General features: G+C 45.3%; 1 protein-coding gene across 1 annotated transcript in view; it reads right to left on the minus strand.

Annotated features, from left to right (window-relative positions):
• Positions 1–23,054, minus strand: part of Gpr139 (G protein-coupled receptor 139) — a 43,792-nt gene extending 20,738 nt beyond the window's left edge. The window contains exon 1 of the mRNA NM_001024138.2: positions 22,788–23,054. Within this exon, the coding sequence (NP_001019309.1) occupies positions 22,788–22,890 (103 nt within the window). The 5' untranslated portion in view covers positions 22,891–23,054. The remainder of the gene's footprint in view (positions 1–22,787) is intronic.
• Between the last annotated feature and the right edge of the window lie 300 nt (positions 23,055–23,354).

Here is a 23,354-nt window from a genome sequence, read left to right on the forward strand (position 1 = left end):
ACATGATGTGGCACTCACAAACTGTTGTGAAGATCTCATGAATTGCATTATGGGAGCAGTGGCCACAGCAGGGCCTGGGACCACAAAGTATATACACTGCTATTACACAAGTAAACAGGCTTAGAGTAGACTCCTCAGGTCCAGTTTGCTAATAATTGTTAATTTAACACCAACTTCATGGTGTTTGGTGCTTGGTGAATACTCTACACAGACACACAGAGGGCCTCTCCATACACTGGAATATTGCAAATACACTGGAATATTTCTAAGGGGTTACTGTGGAAATAAATTGGATGACACAATCAAATGTGCCAATGATTGCTTGGAAGTTAATTTGGTATTGTGTTTTGAGGCCATACTCTTCTAATCCAATGCACCCAGTTTAACTCAACATAAACTTGGGATGTCCAACAGCATACCCAACTTTGAGTCAGGTTCTCAGAGTGTGGGGTCCAAGTTCAGTGTACTCAGAACACATAAATGGAAACAGCCCAAGGAAACAGAAAGGCTTGTTTCAAAATTCCTGATCCCTTCAGTAGCTCTGTGCGAGAGCTTTTAGAGAGCACCAGGTTGGTGTGCTTGCATGGGGAGGGCATGGAACTCCCAGGGCACAGCACAACCCCTACCCCCTTTCAAGAGTGCAGTTGCTGTGTGGTTTCACTTGAGATATCAGCCAACTGTGGTCATATCTTTCAGTGTGTTGAGAAAGATTTAGAAGCAGTGCTCGAGCACGCATGCGCACACACCCACACACACCCCATATTCACTCGAGTATAAGTAAGTACCTGCAGTCTGGCTCATGTAGAGCTCTGAGAAACATTTAGAAATAAAGCCTGACAGGCAAAAGATTAGAGGTAGAGAAGGAATCCCAGACACTGCTTCAACGGTAAGGAAGGACTTGGTGCTCTGGAGTGCACTGAAACAAGAGGGGAAAGGACAGAGAGGAGCTGACATGTGGTAGGCCTGCTAGTCATCCAAGAATGACTGAGCCTATGGAGCATAGGAATCAAGCAAGACTGCAGGAGAATTCCCTGGAAGCTCATAGGCCACTAGTCTAGGAGTGCAGCAGTGAAATCACTGGAGAGACCCTGCTACAAGATGGAAGGCAAGAATGTTGAGACACAAAAAAGTTTTTCTCTGACTTCTGACTTCCATGTGCACACACCTGCACTCACACACACACAAGATCAATACATTACAGAAAAAAAAAAAAACCAGAAACAGAAGGAAGGTCACCCTGACCCATACTTTCATGTAGGTTTGCTTTCCAGCTCAAGTTGTCCTCATTAGGACTCCCTATCAATGCCATCTTTCCCCTTTTCTCAGAGACAATGGGAGGGAGATGGAGAGGGAGGAGATGGAGAGGGAGAGGAAAAGTGTGAGAAGGGGTTGCTGGGTAAGAAGTAGAGACAGTTTCTCACTTCAATGGCCTTGCAGTCCTGTTGGAGGGGCTTTGTCTTAAGGCAATGGGGAGTCACAAAAAAAGTTTTGACCATTAAGGGGTTTTACTAAGTATAAAGCTTGCTATTTGTGGCAAACCACAGGCATCTCTGAAGGGTAATGAGGTGTGTTTGTGTGTGTGTGTGTGTGTGTGTGTGTGTGTGTGTGTGTGTGTGTAACAGAGGTTCTGCTATGAATATCAACAAAGCTGGTAAGTATGGCCAGCCACTGGAGCTTCCTCATCCACGTGATGTGACAAGTGACCGGGTTGATGAGAAGTAACCTCTTCCCATGCAGGGTGGGCTTCCTTGGCCACCATTTTGGCTTAGCAGAGGAAGGATCACAGGGATCTGGATGTTTAAGAACACTGGAAAATCCCCCAGCACACACAGTCTGGGCACGCAGCTCCAAGGCTGCCCTGCTCGGGATGTTCTGTTCCACAGGGGGACCTGTGTTCAGATGCAGGGTCGAAATGGTGCAGTCTGTGCTGGAGATGCAGACAGGCAGGGAACAGGCCATACCCAAAGGACAATGTCTAATTACCTGGGGGCCTTGGGAAGCAATTTTCTATTGTTGGAGAAATTGGAAATTGTGTGTGTGTGTGTGTGTGTTTTAAAGTATGTTCCAGTCTAAGCTCACAACTGAATGGCATGTAGGTCAAGGAGGCATAATTATATGGAAATGGATTTAGTTTGGGAGATTCTGAAAACCCACCTCTGTGCCCTGGGATAATGGAGAGGAAGGGGCTTTGGACCTTCCCGAGATGAGATGAACAGGCAGCCAATGGTTTCCTTGTAACTCTGGAGCAGTTTGTTTCTCTCTGGCTTCAAGACCCAGCCTGTGTGCCACAGAGGGAAGAAGCTATATTTTTCCAGCTCAGCCATGATGCTGTGCATGATAGGCTCGGCTCTCACTTGTATGGCTTAGATGAGGCTGGTTGTCCTGGGAGCTTGCTTTCCCCAAGTGGTATTAAAAGCTTTTAAGAGGTGGGGTTTGGTGGTTGGTGGTTTACTCATGACTGTTTTTTTTCCCTTTTAAACACTTATTTATTCTGTATGTGTGTGGGAGTGTGCCATGGCATGCATGTGACGATCAGAGGACATCTGGTGTGAGATCTACTCGCCATCATGTGGGTCACAGGGACTGATTTCAATTTTCTATTGTTGGAGAAATTGGAAATTGTGTGTGTGTGTGTGTGTTTAAAGTATGTTCTAGCCTAAGCTTACAAATGAATGGCATAATTATATGGAAATGGGTTTAGTTTGGGAGCTTCAAAAAACCCACCTCTGTGCCCTCTGTCACTGTCATGTGGTTTCCAGGGACTGATTTTAGTCCTTGGTGGCAAGTGCTTTATCTGCTGAGATATTTCACTAGCCTATTCTTCTGGGGAGATTGATTCGAGTCTCACAGGAGTTAGTTCCTGTGAGAGTGGATTTCATAGAGCAAGCCCAGGCTCTCTGGCCGCATTTCCTCTCACATCACCTGGCTTCTCTCTTCAGAATGCATGCTCTCTGCATCAGTGTTTGCTGATATGTTATGACACAGCCAGGACACCCTTGCTAGATGTTAACATGGTTGGTGATATTTGAATTTTGCAGACAACAGGGTCATGGGGTAACTAAAACCCCTTTAATTTATACATACATCGGCAAGCCTTGGACACTTTGTTACAGCAACACAAGTTGGTTTAAGATAGTGACCTTGGAAAAGTTAATGAAATTTCTGTCTGTTTTTTTTTTCCTTTGAAAAACGGGACTGAAAACAGATTCTGTGTGGCAAGGGGGCTTTGAAGGGTTGCACATAGATGGCAGGCAGGGCTGGAATTTGGCCTCTGTTCAAGAATCCTGGTTTTACTCACTACTCTTTTTTTTCTTTTTGTTTTTGTTGTTGTTTTATATTTTTTTTGTCTTGTTTTTTGTTTTTTTGAGACAGGGTTTCTCTGTATAGCCCTGGTGGTCCTGGAACTCACTCTGTAGACCAGGCTGGCCTCAAACTCAGAAATCTGCCTGCCTCTGCCTCCCAAGTGCTGGGATTAAAAGCGTGCGCCACCACCGCCCGTACTCACTACTCTTGTCCACTCTATGGAGAAACAAAGCTGTCCAAGCACGACACACTCTCTCCAGCCTTCTGTCTTTGCCTGCACACTCCTCTCCTCCTATAGTCCTCCTGTCCGTCATCTGGATGACTCTTGCTTGTCCTTCATGAATCAGCTGGTTCACCCACCATCAGCGACAGCCTGATGTCCCCCAGCCTTGCTATAACCTTGCCTATGATGAAGCAAACTGTCATTTTAAGCCCTGAGCAAAAATGCCACATGCAAGGCAGGACACTAATCGTCTGTGGGAAAAGGACTTGCCCCCTCCCTAGAAATTAGAGAAACAGTAAATAATCACTTCAGGAGCTGTAAAAATGAGGACTGTGGCAATAAATGATTTTACGACCTTTCCTGCCACAAAGTATGTGGTCATGATCATCAGAGTAGCTTCCATTTAGCAGTTTCTCCTGACAAGCTAGAAATGGTGGACAGAGCTCCATGGTCAGGGGTCACTGCTGTGCCCCTCACTCTGAAGATGGGGTTTATTAGACCCTTCTGTAATGGAGAACATGTGGGCTTAGGTTTAGTGACTGCCTCAAAGTCACTTCTAACTAAGTAGCAGTCTGAATTTGAACCCATGTCTTCCCCAATTGCAATATGTCAGTTGCCACGATTCTTTAAGGAGGCACCATAGCTTTCATTGATATCCACACAATCTGCAAGTCGGAAATGTTGCTCTTGTTTCCCCTGGGCAGCTACTATCATGGGTACCAACATCAGCTATTCACCATTCTAGGGGGCCCTGCCATTTCCCTGCTTTCTGACTCCCCAAAATGAATAAAGGCACTCTGGTCAAATTAGAGAAGAGTGGGTTTCTTTTCTGGTGGTGGAGTCACAAGTACAAAGTCACAGAAGTGTGAACACATGCTGTGTTTGCAGAGCCGTAAGAGGACAGGCATGGCTGCTGTGTGGACCGCAGGGGAATGAAGGATGAGAATTCAAGAGCCCAGTGTGATAACCTCGGTGAAATTGCTTTGCAAACTTCCAAGGTTGTTTCGGGGACTGCTGGAGATAATGCCCGTGAAGCGGCTTTGCAAACCGGAAAAGCGTTAGGCAAATGTTAATTATCATGAGATATTTTGGAGGTAGCCTGATTTGGTATGGGGAGCGAGATAGTAGAAAATTAAAATAGCTGCTAATTTCTCTTGAATCCGCATTCTCAAAAGCATTCATACGTGAAAAACTCTAATTCCATTGCTCTCATCTCTTCCCATTTTCAGATAAATAGATTATAATAGATTTTAGAAGCTAATAAAAATTCAGCCAGTTTCCTGGTTATTATTGATTTCACAGCCAGGTTTAGCATCCTGGGGTAATATTTTGCTGCTTGCCTGTAAGACCACATCCAGTTAATTCTTTACCAAAATACTTTTACTCATATATGGTTGTCTCTTTTCTTTGCGGTCCTGATATTAGAGCTCTCACAAGGATAGCTGTGTCCTTCTGTCTTGTTCAGGGACTTGTGCTCAGTCTGTAGCCTGATCGCCTATACACTGCAGTTCTTTCAGAATGTAGAATCTGAATCTAGACACCCACATTCCACATGAATTGCTATAGGGGCATCTTTACTCTGTGTCAGGTGTGCTGTCTTCAAAGCCATTTGGTCTGTGTTTGGTGAAAAAAATGTATCATTTCTCTCATTCTAACAAAATACTATAGGTAAAACTAATTTATCAAATACATACTAATGTTTCTAATAAAGAATCCAGGGCCGGAGAGATGTCTCAGCAGTTAAGAGCACTGACTGCTCTTCTGAAGGTCCTGAGTTCAAATCCCAGCAACCACATGGTGTCTCACAACCATCTGTAATGAGGTCTGACGCCCTCTTCTGGAGTGTCTGAAGACAGCTACAGTATACTTATATATAATAATAAGTAAATCTTTAGACTAGAGTGAGCAGGGCTGGAGTGAGCAGGGCCAACTGGAGCAAGCAGAGGTCCTGAATTCAAATTCCCAGCAACCACATCATGACTCACAACCATCAGTACAGCTACAGTGTACTCAATCAAACACATAAAATAAATAAATAAATCTTTTTAAAAAAAAAGAATCCAAATTTGCATGCTAACTAGAGTCATAGAACCAAAAATAAGAGGAGAAAGCCACTATAATTAAAATTAAAATTATAATTATATTTACAATTATTAATTGCAGAAAATATAGTTATATTCTCCTAAACATAGAAGGATCAACTGAAAAGTCACAAGCAGAATGAAGAAAAGAGGACCAAAGGCTAAATACATCAGCCATGACTGATCAGAAAGCATACCGGGAGGACTCCATGAACACAGCCTAGCTATCTACAGAGTGCAGCTACAGTTTGAGCAGGGTTAGAGACAGTGCTTTCCACCTATCTTGGTTGTATTTTGTCTTCTGGATTCTCAAAGAGTTTGTCTGGTGGCCAAAGTCTCACAATGTCATGAACATCTCTACTATTAGTTCCTGGCTCTTCCCAGAGTGAAAAAAAATGTGCTTCCAATCCTACCTACCCATGAAGGCATTAAATACCACTCTCAGTGTCATGTCTCTTAGGGAAAGCATTTCTTCCTGGTTGGTGGAGATACTCCAGCATGCCCAAAGATGGAGTTCCAAAGTCCTATATCCATGTCTGAAGAGAGGGACTCTGGCTTTAAAGAAACACTATTTGGGTGATGTTGGAACCAAGATCTGTTTTTCTGGAAGACATATTAACATGCACCTCTTGACCTCCTGCTGCAAATAAGAACCAAGGCGACAGCATCTGGTGAGTAGCTTGGAAGCATGGCTTTGCCACAATAGTACCATGACCTTGTACGACTGACAGCCAACCTTGTGCTTCTGTTTTATGAATAGTTTCTATATTAGGGCTGGAGAGATGGCTAGGTGGCAGAAAGCACTTGTTTGTTTTGCAAAGGACCTAGGTTCTATTTCAAGCATCTACTTGGTGGTTCACAACCACCTGTAACTCTAGTCCCAGGAGATCTGACACTCTCTTTGGCCTCCATAGGACACTGTGTACACATGTGGTGTACTTACATATATGTAGGTAAAAACTCATACACATAGGAATAAAAATAAACAAGTCTTTAGAAATAGTGTCTATTTATTTCATGGATTTAGAAGGATGGGACCTGTCAGTTCATGTAAGGTACTTAAAATGGAGCCCAGTGTAGCGTAGGCACACAGTTATCATTAGTTATTGTGATAATTAATCTTAATTGGCATGTGACAGGATATAGAATCACCTAGGAACTGAGAAAGACTTCTGCCTAGTGTGATTTCAGACAAGATTAACGAAAAGAAGACCCTCTCTGAATGTGGGTGGCACCATCCCATGGGTAGGCAAAGGAAGGAGAAAGAAAGCCAGAAGGCCCTAGCATTTCCCTCCTCTCTGTTTCTTGGCCACCATGATGTCAACAGATCTGCTCTACCATGCCCCAACCCCACTGAGAAGGTTGAGCCATCTGAAACTACGAGCCAAAATAAACCGTTCTGTCACTCGTTTCTGAGAGCTCTTCTGTGACAGTGATGCAAATTCTGGCTAACTGAGTCCTGATTGCAGCAAATGAGTTAGCTTAGTTTCTACTGGTAAAGTTCCAGCAGCCTTGCTGTGTTTCAGCTGTCTCCACTGCTGCACAGGGATGTGGAGAGCAATGATTGTAGGAGTTACCACTCTTTGGGGCTGTGAGGTCATTCTGAGGTTTTTTTTCTAAAGTGAACCACTCTACTGTATGGTAAGAATCAATGCCACACACAAAGGGTGTTGTAAAAGGTAAAACATAACTAAATATTGAATGCTCCCCGTGGCATACTAATAATTTGTCAGTTTACTTTTTTTTTCCTACTGGACAGGACATATCTTACAAGTAAGGACAAAGGTCATTTGTCATTGCTTAGCTATAAATCTCTGAAGAGAGCTGCTTGGCCTGTATGTGATGATGAACGAATTTGTGGTCAGCACACACAGGGCGTGGTGGGTTTTAGAAGGTAGGAGCGTGGGATCCAGAGAACAGTGAGACCACATCTGTCTCTTCCCACTCTCTTGCCAACACTGCCACCAATCCACAACTGTTGCTGGCAAGGCACATCTTTGGCCCATGGCATACTTAGCTTCATCTCTTCAAGTAGACTGTACCTTGCCCAAGAGCAGAAGCCCAGCTCTATCTGCCTCCGTGGCACCAGTAGCTTGTAGACAACTCACAAAGGAATGGACAATGGAAAAGCCCCACATGATTCACATGGTGGGCTTGCACGAGTCAGGGAAGGTACAACTCTGGTTTTGATGTCCTGGCATAGAGATGCAGTTTTAACTCTGCCTTCTAGAAGTAGCTCAGGGAAGCCACTTAACTCTGTCGAGCTCCTGTTTCATAATGGATGAGTTCTTTGTAAGTTTTAATTTACTTTGCATATTGGTCAGCACTATATTAATGTTAGTGATTTTTATTGATAACTCTATAAACATTAGGAATAGCAATCTGGCATAGACTAGGTGGCCAGTGAGCATTCTCTACAGGAACTGGATTTAGAATTGGGAGTCTTGCCTGACTCTGAACTTCCTTATGTGTGACAAGGGGGAAACTTGGAAGGGTCTGGACAAGGAAAGGTATTTTGGGGAGGATTGTTTGATCACAATATGCTAGCTTATGGAAAAAAGAAGTAACTCAATTTCAATTTTGTAACTTAGTATAGAGTGGAGAGGAAATTCACCTGCATGTCCTTGGTTTAAAAAAAAATGATTTCAAGTAATTAAACCATCTGCTTAGGGAGAGGGCAAAGGGAACATTAGGAGAGTCCTCAGTCAAAAAGAAAGACATAGTTCCTTAGAATGTCTGCAAAGACCAGGATGGGAGGGTGAACCAAGACAGAGGTCAGTAGACACAGCATTTGTCTTGTCCCGTGCCCTGAATGCCAACATCTGCAGCAGACTCATGGGCAAGCACAGAACATGAACAGTGAGGGTCAGATTCATCTCACCCCAGCTCTGCTTCCTGTTGGCTGGGTGACCTTGGGAAGGTCACCTTCTTTTACAATCTGCTTCCTTATCTGCTAAGTAGACATGATGGAAGTGTCAGGCTCTCAGGTATAGCTGTGAATATTAAGTGAGGTGTCATGGAGCAAAATGCCTAGCAGATATTAAATACTCAGTAAATGCTCTGCTGCTGCTGAAATAAGGAAGATACAGTTACAGTGTCTCAAGTTTTTTAGAGGCTGGTATGGAAATTGCATTTCTAAAATTTGAAAGGCAATTACCTATTTTTCTTGCTATCTATTTACCTATTCACCCACCTGTCCACTCATAAACCAATATGTATATCCACCTATCTCCATCCATCCATCCATCCATCCATCCATCCATCCATCCATCCATCCAATATTTTCCAACTCATAGCTATGAGCCAAGGACCATCAGAGCAAATGTGAATGTAAGCTATGACTACCGTCAAGGACTCCTAGTCTACTATGGCATCTTTTTTACATTCCCAGACAAAGACAAACCCCTCTTATTTTGAATCCCCACAGGAATTTAAACACCTTACTTCTCTAGTACCCCACCCTTGATGTAAAACAAGTCACTCATTGGTATGTTTTTTGATTTGTTGTTTGGTCTTTATAAGTATGTGAGTTTTTAAGAGCAAAGAGCACATATCATGCTCACTTTGTCTTCCCTTCCCTTGTTTTCCTCCCTAACTGAAAGTTGGATCTCATAAAACCGAACTCAGTTCTTCATGATGTAGCCTGAATAGCCCCATTGGGTAGTTGATAGGAAATCCTTGTGTGGCTTAAGAAAGGAAGTCTTCTATTTGCCAAATGTCTGTTGTGTGCATTGTCTTATGTACTGCCCTCAGCCAGATGGTCATTCTCCCTATTTTACAGATGTTAATTATACACAGACAGGAAGTCCAGTTGGAACTCAAATCCAAATACTATAACTTCAATTTTTATAAGAGACCCATTTAGAATGGCTGAAGAAGTGCAGAAAGGTCAAATTGTGATGACATGATTGTATGTGTGCACACATGTGTGCATGTGTATGTGTGTGTGTGTGTGCGTGTGTGCATGTGTTGACATGTGATGCATTCTGTACATGTAAATAAATAGGAAGCAGGAATAAAAATGGCCAACAAATTTCTTTAGAGGCAAAGTAAGGGAAAAAACATTAGACATAAAACAAAAAACAAAAAACAAAACCCCTCTCTGTGCGGGAAGGCAATGAGGAGAGGTATGGGGATCTGCACAGCATAAGCCTGGCCCTAAGAAGGCTATTGGTCTTGGCTCTAAGCTTTAGGTGACAGTGTGGGAAGTCTCATCAGGAGAAATACAGCTAATTTTGGAGAGCATTCCTGTTGTATAGTCCTACTGTCTCGGCCCTGACCACATGAAACTCTTGTCTGTCTCCTACATGCAGCCATGCTTGCATTTAGAACTATGGATTGCTGTGCTTGGCCTCCAGGTGTGACTTAAGGGAAGGAAGCTTAAGCGGGCATTTCCTACACTTCGGAATGCATCTGCTGGTTGCTGATGGATGGGGATGGGGGTGGGGCTGGTTCAAATGTGTTTAAGAAAGGAAGTGAGGGTGGCTAAGGAGAGAGGGAACCAGCATGCCTCTGACTAACATTTTGAGGAGGGTATTTAGTGCTCAGAACACATCTTATCTCAAGGGACGATCTTCTGTGGCCAGGTCAACGGTGAGAAGATCCAGGGAGCAACCAACCCTGCCCTTTCTTGAGCTACATCTGTTCATATAAGACGCTCTTGGAATTTGTACCTCGGTTTGGGGGTAGGAATTCCTTGCCAGATTTTGTATCATTAGAGCTGAATGCAGTCATGGTGACAATGTCCCTCTGCCTGGCTGGCCAGAACTCCCATCCCACTCGTTTATCAAATGACAATGCTGAAGGTGACCTTCTCCATCCTGCTCACCTCTGTCAGGTGACAGCTCAGAGAAGGCTCTGTCTTCTCTCTGCTTATGATTCTTGACACCCATATTTTGAACATAAGCAGGACTTATCCACGGTCACAGTCAAGATGTCAGCTGTCCCTTGTGCCACGGGAACCTACCCATAGCTCCCAAGAGCCAGGCAGAAATGTCCTTGGGTTGTGAAGGCACCATGGACTTGCCCTTCGCTCCTGGCTGTCTCTGTCTTCCCTAGAATCTGCAACTGATGATGAATGGGGCAAATTTTGGATGTGCAAGGTTGCATGATATGATCTCTGATCCTCACTCCTGCTGAGTCCCAGTGGCTGTACTGTGCATGCTGTGCACAGGTCCCTCTCTTCTGCCTGTGCCCTTGAGATCTCTTCTACTGCAGTGGTCCACACCCTCTTTTAAGTCTTTCTTCTACCACTGTCAATCAACACAATCAAAGCACCTTTACAGAATAGCATCTGCTCTTGTTTCTGACCACCTTTTGTCGATCAGTGTGGTCTAGCCCCTGACCTTTGGTGCTGTCTCATTCACTATCTCTGGGCTGCCACCATGTCTGTTCCTTCTGCCTGTCATATCCTCTCCTGGTGTTCCCTAAAGCTAGTGCCTTCTTGCTATTCAGACTTCACTCAAACATCACTGTTTCCTGGCCTACATTGTGTAGCTCCCTGCCATCTTTCCCTGTGACATGATTTCCAATGTGCACATCAGTACCTCAAGTGATTTTATTTATGCATTTGCTTACTGGCTTGTCATTTGTCTCTTAAGTAGTATGGAGAAGTGCAAGGACCTCCTGGCATTCTTTGTTATTCCTAACATACAGAGCATGTCTGGTATAGGAAAGCTTTTGAACATGGAAGAAAGATATGATGTGGGAGAATATTCTGTGAGGGGCAGGAATATGGACCTTGGATTCCTTTAGCAACGGTTCTCAACCAGTGGGTTGGGTTAAGACCCCTTTGGGGATCAAATGACCTTTTCTCAGGGGTCACATATTAGATACCTTGCATATCAAATATTTACATCACAATTTATAACATCAGCAAAATTACAATTATGAAGTAGCAGCTAAAATAATTTTATGGTTGTGGGTCAATACAACTTGAGGAACTACATTAAAGGGTTGAGATAACAGGAAGGTTGAGAACCACTGATTTAGGCAATGCTCAGCCTTGTCCTGTTCTCTCTGGAACTTCCAAGTGCTGTACCAATCCACACATTTTAGGCAAGCCACTGTATTCTTTCACAGAAGAACAGAGGTGTGTGTGTGTGTGTGTGTGTGTGTGTGTGTGTGATGTGTCTGATGAGTATTCTGAGGAGCTGAACTGTGGAGGTGAGGCCGAGAATGCTAAGAGTAGGGAACTGTAGCCAGAATAGAGTCACAGTCTGTTCTTTGGCTGTGGCATGTGTGTGCACATGTGTGTGCACAAAACTCTGAGTTCCCGTGTATCTCTGCATGTCATACCCATGTGTGCATGCATGAGCCTGGTGTGTGCCTATCTATGTGTGTCTCTCTCTGTGTCACATCTGAATGTTTGTATGTCTGGCTAGAGTTCCTTGGTTGAAATGATAAGGCTGATAGCTTGCTTTGCACTTAGCTGAAATGATAAGAAATGTCTGTAGCAGAAAAGCAATTCCCCTAGCTCTGCTGACTGCCAAGCATTCTGGCAAATAAGGAAGAACGGAGTCACTGGCGGATGCATTGGTTTAGACCTCAGAAAATGGCTTGTCCCAGCTCAGAGCAATTCACCTGGGCTTTGTAATGGGCTGGCTTCCTGTGTCTCTCTCTCCTTGCCCCCACTCCCCTGTCATTCTAGACGGTCTGGCCTTCCTTCTGTCCTGCCAGAGACCTGGCACAGCTTGTTTGCTTTGTTCTCTCTCCTTCCCCTCTCCCTCCATCCCTCCCTTCCTCTCTTCCTCTCTTTTTCACTCTCCTACCCTCTCCTTTCTTCTCCCGTCCCTTTTCCCCTTCTTCCTTCTTTTCCCTCCCTGTCATTCTACTTGAAATAATTTGAAATATTCCTTCTGAAGAGGAGCTTTTCTTGGTCTCTTGGTCTGGGTCAAGTTCTTCAGTGATAAACTCTCATAGTATCCTGGCATTTGCACAGCTGAAGTTTTACATTTGAGTGGTTTGCTGATATCTTGTGGGATGTGTGTGTGTGTGTGTGTGTGTGTGTGTGTGTATGATCATGCATATTAGCTTGGTGGACTTGGTGGTATGTCCATGTTACAAAGAAAGGAATGAGTCATTGGGGGCTTGTCATGCAGCTAACACAGTACCTAGTACTTGGCAATGTTTTCTGAGTTGTCATTCTCTTTTTGCTGGGGCAAAAATAAAAGCACACATCTGGGAAGAAAAGTTCTTAACTTCTTCGTAATGTATGTCGGCTTATTGTAACCTTTATGGAAGAGAAGCCAGGACACTCTCCATCCAAACTCTAGGAAGCAAAGGTACTTGATCATTCACATAGAGATGTCTCCTTCTTTATCCCATAGAACACCTGCCCTCTGCTCCACATTCTTTGCATTTCTTGGGGGTGGCGTAGGTGTTGGGAGTGGTGTAGCAGTAATTTCTTGAGTTGAGGGTGGGCAGTAATTTCTTGCACTATAATGACCAGAACACACAGGATTTGAGATCTGGGTCCAACTGTGTCTGGATGGGGAGCTGGTTTGGTCTTTGGTCTTTTGGTGTCAGGTTTTCTATTCAGAATATTGCATTTGTTAAGTTTCCCCAGACTTTAGACCTGGTTCTACTGTGGGGAGTATCCCTGTCCTCCTACATCTGTCCTCCTACATTCCTAAGTTGGCCTCTTCATTCTAGGCATTGAGAGGTGAGGAAGTCAGGAAAGTAGATTGGTGACTTGACAAAAGGACTCCAGCACACTCTTTGCCTTTGCATCTGACAAGACGTTGGCTGTCTGCAGCATGCACAGAGTCCTCTCTGGAGTCAGAGCATGCTGGATCCACGATCTTGGACTTTTAGTCTCCAGAAAATAGTGAGAAATCAAACTTCTTACCATAAGCCTGTGATACTTTTGTCACAGGGACCCAACCTGCTGAAATGCCCATGGGCCTCGGGATTTTTGTTGCATTTAAAAGTCTGTTTCACCATTTATATTGTTTACCTTGTATTTTGTCTGAAAGTTATTTGTCTCTTTTTCTTAAATGTATTGTTTTTTTGAAGGGAGAGAGAGAGAGAGAGAGAGAGAGAGAGAGAGAGAGAGAGAGAGAGAGAGAGAGAGAGAGGCTGATTTGGATTTTTCTATGTAGATCAGGCTTGCCTCAAACTCCTGCTAATCTGCCCACCTCGGCTTCCCCAGTGCTGCGATGACAGGAACAATCCACCATGCCCAGGTCCTAGATTTACACTGTTATATTACAGTGCTCCCCAGCAGCCTGCTGACTTACAACCTTGGGATGGGAAAGCTGCAAGAATCATCAAGAAACAGCAGTGTGAATCACAGTAGAAAACAAAACACTCCATCTCGATGGAGAATGTAATGTAAATGTAATATGAATCATATATGCAGTTAAATTTTAGTAGCCACAAAGAGAAACAAAATTTTAACACTATATATTAACCATACCACCTCCCCTCATGCACGTAATTCATGTGAGTTATTGAGATGTTGAACTTTTTTTCCTGTGCTAAGTCTTCAGAATCCAATGTAGAGTTCACAGCTGCTACTGCATCTCTCTGTGTGTGCTGATTTTTTGTGACCTCTATTTAGAGGTCACAAAACAGAGCCGAATGAATACATTCATACCCGAGTTGTCCCAACCAGACAGTTATTTTATAATAACCGAAAGATCAGATTTTAATTGCAAATTAATTGAAATGAAATGAAAAAAAAAAAAACCTCAGCGTCTCACTTGTACTCATCCAATGTCAAGAGCTCGATAGCCTTACATGGCTGGCGTCACTGTGTCAGACTACATAGAGCCATGACTCACAAGCTAGCCTCCTTGCTGTAAAGAACAGGTAGCCTTCAAAGCAAACATGTGGCCTGGGTGTGGCTCAGTGGCATGGCACTTGCCTAGGGCAAGGCTATGGGTTTGATTCCTAGCACTGGGGAAAGCACGTAATAACAGAAAAGACAAGCATTCGATTTAAGTCAGATGCTGCTGCCAGCCAAGGTGCTGTGCCCAGGAGACTTAGCACATACTGAGAAGGTATTAGAGACACACTGTGCCAAGCTGAGATAGTCCTTTGATGGAATCAGGAAGTTTAAGAGAAGGAACAGATGCTATGCACGGCTACTACTAAAAAACTATTCTAGATGCAAACCGGACAAAACCCCAGTGCCAGGTGGTCACTGTGCATTGGCTGCAGCCTATCTGTCTTTACTCTGATCACTTACTCATATCTGGACATCAGTAGCAGTTGACTGAGAATAGGGAGCCAAGATCAGGAGGCTGAATTCTGTTGAAGACCCTGCCAAATCTGTCCCTGACTTCAGGAGAGGCCTCAACTCATTTTTTGAAGTGGGGGTATTTGGCCTCAGCAAAGAAGACAAAACACAAATCCAAACTACCCAGAAGTCAAGGACTGACAGATACTATGCCCTGTGCTAGCCCTGATCTCATTGTATCTATGTCATAAGTCCTGAGAGAAAGACATTGAACCCCCTTCTATGGGCTGAGCATGGAGGTTACTTGACACAATCCTGTTACCATGAAGCCACGAGGTTGTAATTTGAATACAGGTTGGTGTCCTACATCCTAATTCCCCATGCTGGCAAGTTTGAAGGACTATTCTGTTTCCCAAAATGATGTATCTGCGTTCCAAGGACTGTCAACATGCAGTTTGTAGTATTGAAGAAGTTTCTTCCAGCTTATGCTAATTCCCTGGATCAGGGAGTTGGCATGCCTTTGTTTGGCCACATATTTCTTTGAGTCTCCTGGATTATTCCCATCTAGACAAAGTGTTTTGTTTCCTTCCCTCATCTACACTGGTGTTTCTTAACGCTTCTTGCAGCTTTCCCATCCCAGGTTGTAAGTCAGCAGGCTGCTGGGCTATAGCAATAGATGTGTTTAGTTTGGCTCAGGAAGTGTTGGCTCACAGGATTTAAAAAAAATATATTTTGAATTAGTCGCCAACATTGAAACATTGGCCATTTCACATAAATCTGGATCTCTAGGTTTTGAAACAATTTGGCAACACTGAGTTGTTGGCCAGAAAGCCAAGTGGCAGAGGACTTTCTGACACTTAGTCTAAGCCTTCCTGATGTTATCTCCACTTGAGTCCACTTGTCATCTTGGTGTGTGTGTGTGTGTGCGCTCATGCACGTGTGCGTGTGCATTTGTGTGTGTGAGAGAGAGAGACAGACAGACACAGAGAGAGAGATGGGGAGAGAGAGAGAGAGAAAGAGAGAGAGAGAGAGAGAGAGAGAGAGAGAGAGAGAGAGAGAGAGAGAGATCATTATTCCATGATAAAGCTGGGTAGCAGCACACAGGACTGTTCTGCCATTTCCCAGCTGTGTGAATTTGGGTAGATGACCCAAAATTCTCACCTGAAAATGGTTCATGATACACACAGATCCAAAGACTCATCATAATAATTAAATAAGTTCACACATGACAAATGCCTTGACAAATGCCCAGCAAACAGTAGGTGTCATGTGAGAGTCAGAGATTATTAAGATTGGTTGGCATCTTCATTCCAGGCTTTGCCCATGTCTCTCTGATGCTGCACATGAAAGTTTGCTGATGGGGCCCTTTCTTTTCATGACTCTGGGTACTTCCTCCAGGCAACAAAATGTGGTACTTGCTCATGTTTGCTGGCTTCAACCAGTACTATTTCTAAAAGTCTTACAGAAAGCCAGGTAAACCTTTCAGGAAGGCCTATTGCCTAGGCTTACGAAGGAGTTTATTGCTAACTTGTGGGGTTATTCTTCTTTAGCTTGCTGGGGCACTTTTATCATTATTGAGACTAGACAAATATATTTATGGAAAAGACCCATCATGTACAAAGTGTGCCTCTAGGACATAGACATGGCTTGAACACATGGACATATTAGATAATGAAACAATATTAGTAGTTTATGGATCTCCAGGCGTGTGTGAGGGACTGTGAGAAGTCCTCGTATGTCTTATTTCTAATTATCCCAGCAACAATGTAAGAATCAGAAGGTTAATAACATTAGCAGACTCTTACTCCAAGTGAGAGCAAGCATGCCAAGAATGGAACTAAGGATTTTCACATTTTAATTTATTTCCAAAATAACCCTTTGGAACGGGCACCGTTAATCTCTTCCTCACGGCCGAGGAAGCCGAGGCTTGGAGAAGGTGAGAGATTTGCCCAAAGTAGCAGGTGATTAAGTTGAGGAGTCAGGATTTGAATTCAGGCAGTAAGATATCAGAAACCACCGCTTAACCAACGACCTTGATATCCCACTGTGGTAGATGGAAGAGCCTGGGCTCAGAGAGGTGTCCTGTTAAATAAGGTCTCAATAGACACAGGATGCAAGTCCACATCCAAAGTGATGCTCACGGGACTGCAGAAAGCAAGTACTCTGGACCCCATCTCAAGGCCATGATGGGCAGCTTCCAGGAGAGCTGCAGCGTGAGTTTGATTCCACACCTCTGCACTGATATCTTCCAGCTAAGGGTCATGTCTCTAACTAGAGCTCAGGCAGAAACTGCTTCTCTTGTGGCTTTGATGGCCCTGTGAAGAATGACCTCATAACGTCATATCGTCAGTTACAGCCTGAGGAGCCTGGAACCCAGAATTCTGAATCTGCTCTTGTCTGGCTTATATGTGAAGGGTCCTGTGGTCAACGGTGCCTGAGTATGACACAGACAGGATGCAGGGTGAATTAGGTGCAACATGCAGGGCTATTTAGAAATGTAGTGTGTGTGTGTGTGTGTGTGTGTGTGTGTGTGTGTGTGTGTGTGTGTGTGCTCGAGCTTTGGCAGGAAGCAGTTTACATGAATTTGGATGCAAGAATGTAGAAGAATGCTGTACAGCGGTATAAAGGAAGGCCTACATTCTGCTGCAAATGATTGAGATGCTAGATGAAAAAGAAAAAGGTAAGTCACTGTGTAACATGCCCATTTCAGGCCGAGCTAGGAATGAGAGTTGAGCTTCTCGATTTAGAGTTGCTTAATGCACTAATGTACCTTAAAAGAGGCTGTAGGAAATGAAGGCCCAGCAGCAGCGATCACCTGTGGGAGGAGGCATTAAAGACTGTCGAGCCAGAAGAAGCGATGGAAGGGAGGCGCGCCAGTCTGTGCCATCGTTTGAGGGTTTCAAGCCCCATGGATGCCATTACCTGTTTCAAGTGGACCCTCTGCTCCTGGAAGGTGTTAGCTACTTCCTGGGACTGAGCCTTTAAGTTCTACAGGGGACTTGGAATTCTATTGAGGTTTTTTTTTTTTCTTTCAGTTTTAAATTTCAAATTATTCATTGCTGGTGGATAACAGCAGCAGTAGGTTTTTACATATTAATCATTGTATCTGCAAACACACTGGAGCCCCTGGTTAGTTCTTAAGAGCTTTGCTGTGACATCTTTTAAGTTTTCCACGAAGGCTATTCTAGCATCTGTGATTAGAAATTATTGGATCTCTTTATTTCTGAATTCCCTTGCTTCTCTTTCTAGCCTTATTCCAGTGGCCCAAACTTCCAGTACCACGCTGAATGGAAACGAGGAAGGCGTTTCTTCCTGCCTGACTCCAGATCGTGTGGATTGGGGGAGCACTGAGTCTTCAGCCCCTGAGTGTGATGGAAGTCCTGAGTTATTTGTGGACTCTGTTTCCCATTTAAGAAATTCCCTTTATCACTGACAAGTTTTCACTACAAGTCTATGTTAAGAATAACTTGGCCATTTCTATTTATTGTCTGATAGTTTTATTTTCTTATAACGGCCTTCTTATTTTGATGATAGGGTAAAGCTGGTGTCACCAAGCCAATTGGGAAATTTTGCCTCATTTCAAATAGTGCTAATGTAACTTACGGAGTGCTTACTGTGCTCAAAATGTGTCTAGTGCTTAACTCAGTCTTCACAAACAGTAGTATGGAATATTATCATCACTGTTCCATTTCCCATCAAGGGAAGTAGAAGCATGGAGCCGTTAGTATCTCTTGTGCATGGTTATACAGGGTATAAGCATCAAGGCCAGGCTGTATCTCAGGGGTTCAGCTTTCACGTTCTCACTCTTAGCCTGTTCTCCACAACTTCTCTAGTCCTAGCTATTTGTGGATTAAAGAAAACGTATCTGCATAGCTCAGTCTGGTCACAGGACCACTTAGTATCCTTACCTTTGGTTAACAACCATGGTAACTACCGTGTGTCAGGCTTCCTTCCTCTCACCCCAGCCATCAGAGACAGATCTCATCACTCTGCTAGGCAGCCGTGGAAACCTTCCTTCCTATAGGGTGAGGCACCATTTTAAGCTACCATCTCCTTCCTCACCCTGCTTTCCTTCATGTCTGGGGCACTTTTCAGAAAGAAAAATTAACAAATCTTTCAAATCCCTGTTTAACTTTGCACAGTTCCTTCCTTATCAGGGCAGCCCACCCTTCACCCTCTTGCTGTCTTCCCCCGGGCTTTCAGTTCCTAGTTTCCTCCTTCCCTGTGCCATTCCATTACAGTGCTTCTTCTCCACTATGCCAATCAGCCCTGGCTTTGCCTACTTAACTCCTGTGTTTTGAGAAATAAGACATCTTAAGTGTATCTTCCTCAATTAAGAAGGAGGAGGGAGAGAAACGGATGGGCTCTATGAAGGGTAGGGGCGCCGGTGTTCTTTGCTAATTTTTTTTTTTTTAGCATCGGAGGAGCAAGGTTAGTTAAAACAGCTTCCTGGGGGAAAGAGAGGAGATTCGACTTAACAGAAAGTACAGGTGCGTTTATCTTTGGTTTGATGCTATTACTGTAGGGCAGATGCAGCACTTCTCGGCGCCTCAGGTTACTCAGCCATAAAATGGGTTCACATGCATCTGTGGGTGAAAAGATTTGGTGTGGAGAAGGCCCTGAGTAAAATGAGCCTTTTTTGGACCAGATGCTATCCTGAATGTTTTGTGGGGTAAGGTTTTGCTATGCTGCCTAAGCTGCCTTTCAACTTCTCATTTCAAGAAATCCCCCTGTCTTGTGAATAGCTGAGACCACGGGCATGACTTAAGCTATTTTTACATGGAGTATCTTAATTAATAAATGTTACACGGGGAGGTAATTACACTTGATTTTAACCCATTTTACCAATGGGGCAAACTGTGGAACTGACAGCCTAAGAATTCCCTAAGTGGTTAGCTCTGCCCACACTCCATATAGGAATTCCTTGGACTTGTGCCAAGCCTGTTGCATTGGTCCACACAGGCAATTACTTAAAGTAGGGGGCTGGACCATGTGGCTTCTTTATTTCAAGCTCTTTCTGGCAACTATGTGCCTGTATGTGGCCAGAGACACCTGCCACTTTCCTGTAATTACTGGATCCGTCTTGGCAAATACAGAGCCGTTCCCCACCACTTCTCCATTTCCATTCGCATCTCTAACAGCACTGAGGGGATTTGGAAAACTTGGGAGTGAGTTCACTGCTGGGAAGAGTGACTCAATTAAAATCTCAGTTTTCAACAATAGCAGGCAGGCCCGTGTTCCGCTGTTACACCGCACCCCACATGGCTGTGTCTCTCTCCATCAGCAATGGTGACAAGGGCTTGCTAACTGATGGTCACTCTGGGTTGAGGAGGAGACCACCGTGGTAAACTTGCAGGGCTCACACGCCAGGCTAAGTGCTCTCCTCTGGGCACCTCCTGAATCCTCTGCTGGTTCCCTGATTGCGCTGAACAGACCCCTTTCCTGGCAACACATGGATTGACAATTATAGCTGCGGCCACACAGCGTCAACTGGTACATGTGACAATCACTGAGCCACATGCTTAATCACTTCCTCAACTTCACCAAAGCTGTCACTTTTGCCACTCTAATAATGCCCACTTTACAGATAGAAACTGAGGCTCAGAGCCACCACACCACCTGCCTCTGGTGGAGGCTGGATTAATCCCCTGTCTGCACTCTCATTTGCTGGGATATGCTTGCTTCCCTGGATGGCTTTAAAGCAGTGGTTCTCAATCTTCCTAACACTGCGGTCCTTTAACACACTGTTCCTCATGTTGTGGTGATGCCCCCCCCCAAAGTATTTTTGGTGCTACTATTATGAATCATAACGTAAGCGGTTGTATTTTCTGATGGTCACACATGACTCCTGTGAAAGGGTCATTCTACTCCCACAGGTTGAGAATCATTGCTTTCAAAGAATGGCAAGGACTCCTCCATCTTTGAACCAGACTTCCAAGTTGCTAACAAACTTTCCCTCTCACCTTTCTCTAGGAAGCTTGATCCTTCTACATCCAGCTGCTATTCTAAAATCAGAAGCTTCCGTTCATGAGTTCTCCGAATCCAGGCCCCTGAAGCTGCTTTGGAGCCCTTTGGCACATCCTTAGTATTAGCACACAGTATAGGTGGTCAAAACTCTTAGCTAAGACTAGAAATGCATCCACACCCTCTAAGTTCAAATCTCAACCCTTCCCTCTCTTAAATCCCTCAGCCCTGGGCTAGCCCTATGCTAAAAACATATGCTGGTATACTGTGCCAAAGCTCTGGGTGGGAAAGACCATAGTCTTCATGGGAGTTAGACTGTGACCGTTCAAGACACTTGGACTTGAGGTCATTGACAGTCAGCATTCTCTGCTCCTAACCTCATGTCCTGTTTTGAACTCTTGGAGGTCACCCTCCTCCTTGTCTTTCCAGCTTAGGAATGCCCAAGAGTGGTTGTCTAGTACAGCAGTGGGGGAGATGGAACAGTCAGGATGGGGGTTACACTCTGACCAGAGGGTGCTGAGGAAGAGGGGGGCTCTGGCTCTTCTTCACTTCAGCAAGCATCACACATAACCAGCCTCTCAAAAACTGACTTCTCAATAGAAAGCTCTGGGGACAGGCTTTGGAGGGCAGGAGGGGGAGGTGCAACCTTGATAGAAATCAATTTCAGTTCCAGGTAATTACAGGAGCACCCTACCTGGCAGGGTGCGCAGAGGTGAAGCCCCTCTTCTAGGGAGGTAGAGGTTAGGGAGAGAACTTCTCTCCACATGAGGGACAGGAGCCCATGTTAGGAAACTTGTACTTGCCTGTGCTGGGAGTGGAGATTGCTGGAGACCATCTTTCCACGGGCTCTGGATTCCTACATGTTTGAGGAGGAGAGGGCTCTCAGATCTCTAGGAGACTGAAGCCTAGCTTCTCAGTATCCCAGGATGCTCAAGTTCTTGGGGCAGTGGTAGAGGCTTAGAGTCTAGTTTGAACAGGAGTTTTTCTCTTTCTGAGCCTTTCCATCTCTAGCTCTCCCTTCTGTCTGCAGGAATGTCCAGGAATGTCCATGACATTGTGTGGATGACAGGATTAACCAAAGACCTCCAAACTGAAGCCAACCCCACACCACAGGGGGCATAGGGGCTGTTCTTACAGGTCCCAGTTGGTCTCCCTCATAGCCCATGCACACACCCCTCCTCCCTCAGCAGCTCATCTCTCTTCAGGAATTCACTACAAGTCCCAGCTTCACTTTCCAAAGGACATTAAGATGTGGGACCAGCCAGCCACTCATCTGCAGCGCTGGGAGCTGCCTGGGTAGGGAGGACTGGGGTTGACCTGGAGGCAAAGCCAGAGGAAGCAGACATAAACTCAAGGAGAATGCCATCCTCTGAGGTACCAGTGTCCACCTCTGCCCCATACATCCCAGACCCAGAGACAGTCCTTGACTCTTCTTAGCTACAGGGAGACACCTTGCTCCCTAGGGCTAGTGATAGTGGATAGCAAGGGCTCACCTCATTGTCTCTTGAACCTGAGAAGCTATGATCAAGGTCTTGGTTTTATGTAGCATTAGGGAAGTACAGAGTGTGGCAGAAGTGTTCTCAGCTGAGGTGACAGAGTGGGGCAAAAGCTGGAGAGAAGCCTTCCCTAGGCTTTCTGCCCAGAAGCTGCGGTCAAGTCTCACGCAGCCCTTCTGGGACCCTCAGGGATTCGACCCCCTAGACACACACACACACACACACACACACACACACACACACACACACACACACACACAGACACAGACACAGGAGCGCTTTGGAGTAGATGCACACCCACAAGTCACAATGCCCCAGAGCCACACAAGCACTGTCCCCGCCAAACCACAAGCCATTCATCCTGATCTGGAAACATCCACAGTTGCCACCAAGGTTTAAACTTTACACTTTTTCAAAGGGGGTGCGGGGCTCCAGGCACTTCTCGAGAAGGTGTCTGGGACCCCCTGAGGTTCTGGACAGCCTTGTTCTGCAACTTGGGACTCCTGGCTTCCCTCCCTCTTCCCCATACCCCTCACCTGGTAACCCGAGGCACAGCAAGAAGCTGTAGTAGACCACCGGCACGAAGCCTAAGCCGCAAGCCGAGCTATTCGCAGCGAGGTGGGCGTGCGTGTGCTCCATGAGCGCGCCCCTCGCCGGGCTGGGCTCGGCGCAGCTGCCAAGCGGCTGGGGACCAGGCAGCCCTAGGGAGGATCGCCGCACCGCGGGACCCGCTTCCACTACTGGCTGGTGTCCTCGGGTGGCTCCGCACCTGCCCTCCTAGATAGGCAGCTCGGTTCTCTGGCAGGGTGCAGGGGACGAGGGAGGGGCTCCTGAAGCCAGAGTGTGCACCTCCCTCCTAGGACCGCTCAGCTCCCGCCTCAGAACCCGGGCCGGGACGCCGTTCCCCTCAGCCAATCAGCAGCTTCCTGGATGGTGTGTGTGTGTGTGTGTGTGTGTGTGTGTGTGTGTGTACACGCGCGCGCGCGCTTGCGCGGGCACACACACACAGAGAGCTCGCGGTGCAGGTTTGGGGGTGGGGGGCTTGGGTGGGATGTTAGCCTAACCCAGTCCCAGTTGCGTTTTTTTGGCTTCGGTTTCTGGAG

Source organism: Mus musculus, chromosome 7, assembly GCF_000001635.26.
Source record: "Mus musculus strain C57BL/6J chromosome 7, GRCm38.p6 C57BL/6J".
Taxonomy (NCBI): Eukaryota; Metazoa; Chordata; class Mammalia; order Rodentia; family Muridae; genus Mus; species Mus musculus.